The following is a 4,265-nucleotide window of genomic DNA, read 5'->3' as shown; positions in this document are numbered from 1 at the left end:
CACACACAGGGCTCACACACACAGAGCTCACACACACATGGGCTCACACACACAGAGCTCACACACACATGGGCTCACACACACAGGGCTCACACACACAGAGCTCACACACATATGGGCTCACACAAACATGGGCTCACACACACATGGGCTCACACACACAGGGCTCACACACACATGGGCTCACACACACAGGGCTCACACACACAGGGCTTACACACACGCTCAATATCAGACCACTGCTACGGCCCGCTGCATGCACCGTACGCAAAAGTGGAAAATGTGGCAGGAGGTGCATTGTCTGTGCAAACACAACCAGATGTCAGATATAGATACTTGAGATAATAACAGACTCAGTAGGTTATATCAGAGCAGTCTTACCTGTTGTGATCACTGAACCCAGAGAGTTAAGGTCGGGAGGCGTCTCCAGATTCATACAGTCTTACATTCACCTCCCATGATACAGTGTGCGACTGTATCATGGGTTAGTGGGATTGTTTAAACGCCTCATACAGTGTGTGGAATCTCTTTAAATGAATACTATTACTGCACATAGTCCAGGTTGAAGAGGTTTGTAAAGGCTCGAGAACTGTAAAAGATGTTAGCGTTTTGTTCTTTTGTTACATCCCTCGTCCTAATGACCTCATCAGGCTTCGCGCAGTGTAGTCGTAGGAGGCGCTGGGTGCCTTTGTGCCTTGAGGATCGTAATAAAATAAAACATAAATCAACAGGAAGCACGCTTCTGGCCAATCAAAGACATGTATAACCGACAAATTCAGAATGCTTCCATGTCGTTGGTTTTTACTTCCTCCTTTGTGTCTGATTCTGATATAAAATCAATACAAACGGCAATTTCCATTATATTAACCTATAGCTGCGTCCCAGTTTCATACTCGGTGTTAAACTCTTTACAAGAAATCATTTTCCAGGAGTTTTTCTTGACAATTAAACATGTTTGACCTGAAGGAATGTAACCTTAATTGGTATCATTGGTAACACCTGTGTTCACCTGACCATTTCATATAAAAATGGCTGCTGTGAAAAAGGTCTGTGGACTTCAGTTTTCCTCTAACAGTAACATTAATTTGGCCACAGTCCAGGCTAAAATACAATTATTATTTCAAGGATATTTGGTCATTTTAATCAATCTACGTTCCAGGTTTTCTAGGTTTTTTCAGGACATGTGGGAACTCATTGATACTACATTGTAATTATAAGCAGGTTTGGAAGTCTGTTGTGTATTCACACTAGAAAAGAGACACTATTAAATATGCTTAAAAAGTCAGAATGAAGACAAAACACTGCGCAGTATTCTGTTTATGTACACTTCTGTCCCACAATGCACTGCTCAAAGAAATAAAATAAACTGCAGGTGGTCACAAACATCTACACTAACAAACTACTAACAAGATGAACTGACATTCAAAAGTCACAGTGTGATTGATGTCTGTTGGTGCAACAATTTTATTATTTCCTGTCAGTACTAATGGTAACTTATTGATCTTTTTAACTGCAGTATACAATTACACTTAGTGAACAAATATAACATACTGTATACAATTAGTATAAAACTGGGACAGAGCTCATTTCTATGAGAATGACACTAATGGAAGTACTGCGGGAGGGAAACAGGATAGCATTATGCATGAGCACTCAGGAAAAGCCACTGAATCTGGCTGCTTGTTTTTGTTTTGTTCGCTTATTAATTTCTGTACAAGAGGTATCACCAGAAGGACCCTGGATAGTGTATTATGTACACCGCCTGCGCACCCTGAGCGCTGGCTGCTGACATTAACTCAGGCTGAATTACACCATAAAGAAGGACACTACAAACATTTTACAGACCCCTCAAAAGAAAGGAGTATGATATAGCAAATTCTTAGAGCAAGGACAAGAAACGTGCATCAGTGCCACGTCAGTTTAACGTGATCTGAGGGACATGAGTGCCTATTGAGATGTATGTGTTGAGCTGGAGTTAAAAGTACCTCGTTGGCATAAGCAGTGGAAGAAACTGCCATAACACAAATTTTCTCAAATTCAGATTGCCTCAGATATCTGATGTGATGGATGGATAAACAAATGAACGGAAAGACAGATGTCAATACTTTTCATAGCCTCGCTGGCTGAAATCACACACAGTTTTTTCAGGAACACAACGTGATGACTGATGTCGTCTCTCACCTCTCTCGCTGACACTTTCGATTTCAGCATCCTCACAGCTGCTGTACTCAGGCGTGGTCCCTCCCTCCTCCTCTGAACTGCTGACGCTGGTCTGCCTCTTCCCCCCGGCCCCCAGCCCTCGCTTCGACTTGTAGGGCCTCGGCGGCGGCGGACGTAGGGATTCCGATTGGTCGGAGCTTAGTGAATCATTGCGCAGCATGCTCTCAGCCTTCTCCCGTTTAGTCCGTCTCACTACGGGCCCCTGACCGGGGGCCAAACCAGGGCCTGAACCAGAAGGCTCTCTGAGTTCAGGGGGAGGGGCTTGCTGAGTAAGGGTGTGTTCATGCGGCCCGCCAACCCCACCCACCGTCCTCTGACCAGGCCGCACGCCATCCCCGACCTCCCCTACTATGCCCATGCCACGACCCTGCACGGGCACAGGGTGGCCCCTTCCTCCAGGAGGGACCGGCCCTGCTTGGCGAGGAGGGCCACCGCTGTGGTCCATGTGGTGGTAGCCCCCCTCTTCTGTCCGTCTTACTCCGCCACCTCCTCCCACAGGATCATGCTCCAGAGAGCGTCCCTTTGACAGCCGGCGACTTTCCCTGCGTTCCCTGGACTCCCCCCGCAGGTCCCGGTCCATGGAGACCTGGGTCTGCAGTCTGGGCTGACCTGCCCGACGCTCTCCCCGACCAGCTCCTCCACCTCCTCTTCCATTTCTCCTGGGGAGCAACATGGGACGGAGAGAGAAAGGATAGAATCTGTGAGAGTTGTTTTATTTCAGGCACATACATCAGTGGATACACCTCGAGATTCACCTCAAAGACACAAAAGATTAAACTTTTTAAAAAAGCCTGCAACACTCCCATGTTACACAAGTTATAGTAGTTTTACAAATTTAGTCTAATAAAAGTAGTTTAGTCAGCTTTCACTGACCAAAAACACATAGCAGCTACCTTTATGAGTGAAATCTTTCTCCATCTTAAAAGGAAAGACAATGCTAAATAAAAGTTCTCTCCTACATTGTCATTAAAAAAGGGCTGCAACTGAGGATTATTTTCACTATTAATTCATTTAGATTATTACCATTAGCCATGTCATCAGCTTTGTCTGGCTGTACAGTGGAGCTTTGAGCTAAATGCTAACATCAGCATGCTAACAATGACAATGTTAAAGTGCTAATATTAAGCAAGTAATGTCTACCATGATCATCTTAGATTGGCTTGTTAGCATGCTAACATGTGCTAAAAGGTTTGCATGGATTCATAAACCAGAGTTATAGAAAAATAAAATATCTGTTTATACATTTCATCCAAAATCACAACCTCATGGTGGCGCTAGAGGAAAAGAGGATCAGAGGATCACCAGAGGTTATGTTTTGCTACAATTCATCCTCTGGGCACCATGAATGTCTGTACAACATTTCATAGCAATCCATCCAATAGTTGTCTGGTGACTGATGTCTCTAGAGCCAAGCATGCTAGCTGCTAAAAAAATGGCCACCACAAGTTCCCAAACCTGAAGGTGATACATCTACATGCCTTGTTTTGTCTGACATACAGTCCAAAATATTCATATATTATGATTTAAAAGCAGCAAAAAAGAGTCTTTGGTGAGTAACTGAATGACCAACTGATAACTAATCCTCTAATATTTTTAGCACGTCCAAACAACTATTTTAATTGTTAGTGCTTTTTCTTGCTGGAAGGTTAACAGAGTAAATGTTACATAAGGGACCAAAATGTATCTGACTGCTTTTAGCTTCTACTTCCTTGTAACTATTTACTCATACTTTAATAACACTGGTGTGATTTTGTATCCGTTAACATTTCGTTGTTAAGATTAGTGTCCACTAATAGAAAGTCACGAGTGAAAACACTCCACTACCAGTACTTAGGAACTGACTGCATTCTTCCACTACACTCAGACCGGCGTAGGAAACAGCGACTCAGACTGCTTCCTTAAGAGACAAAATGCACGGCTGTGTAAAAGAAGCAAATGATGAACGCAGGAGAACATTCTCAACAATACAAATATTAACATATTTTAGAAGGACTGCTTTCTTTCTGGTGGCTAAGAAAATGCAAATTAAAGGGGCACTCCACCAA

The 4,265-nt window shown here is 43.6% G+C and overlaps 1 protein-coding gene across 1 annotated transcript in view; it reads right to left on the bottom strand.

The window, feature by feature from the left end:
• Positions 1-4,265, bottom strand: part of LOC118329788 (regulating synaptic membrane exocytosis protein 1-like) — a gene marked incomplete at its 5' end in the record, with an annotated part of 61,109 nt that overhangs the window by 36,378 nt on the left and 20,466 nt on the right. The window contains 1 exon segment of the mRNA XM_035664093.1: positions 2,182-2,879. Within this exon segment, the coding sequence (XP_035519986.1) occupies positions 2,182-2,879 (698 nt within the window).

This window comes from Morone saxatilis, unplaced genomic scaffold (genome assembly GCF_004916995.1).
Source record: "Morone saxatilis isolate NCDOM2014 unplaced genomic scaffold, NCSU_SB_2.0 Contig19, whole genome shotgun sequence".
Lineage (NCBI taxonomy): Eukaryota > Metazoa > Chordata > Actinopteri > Moronidae > Morone > Morone saxatilis.
This window is presented reverse-complemented; position numbering and strand designations above follow the sequence as displayed.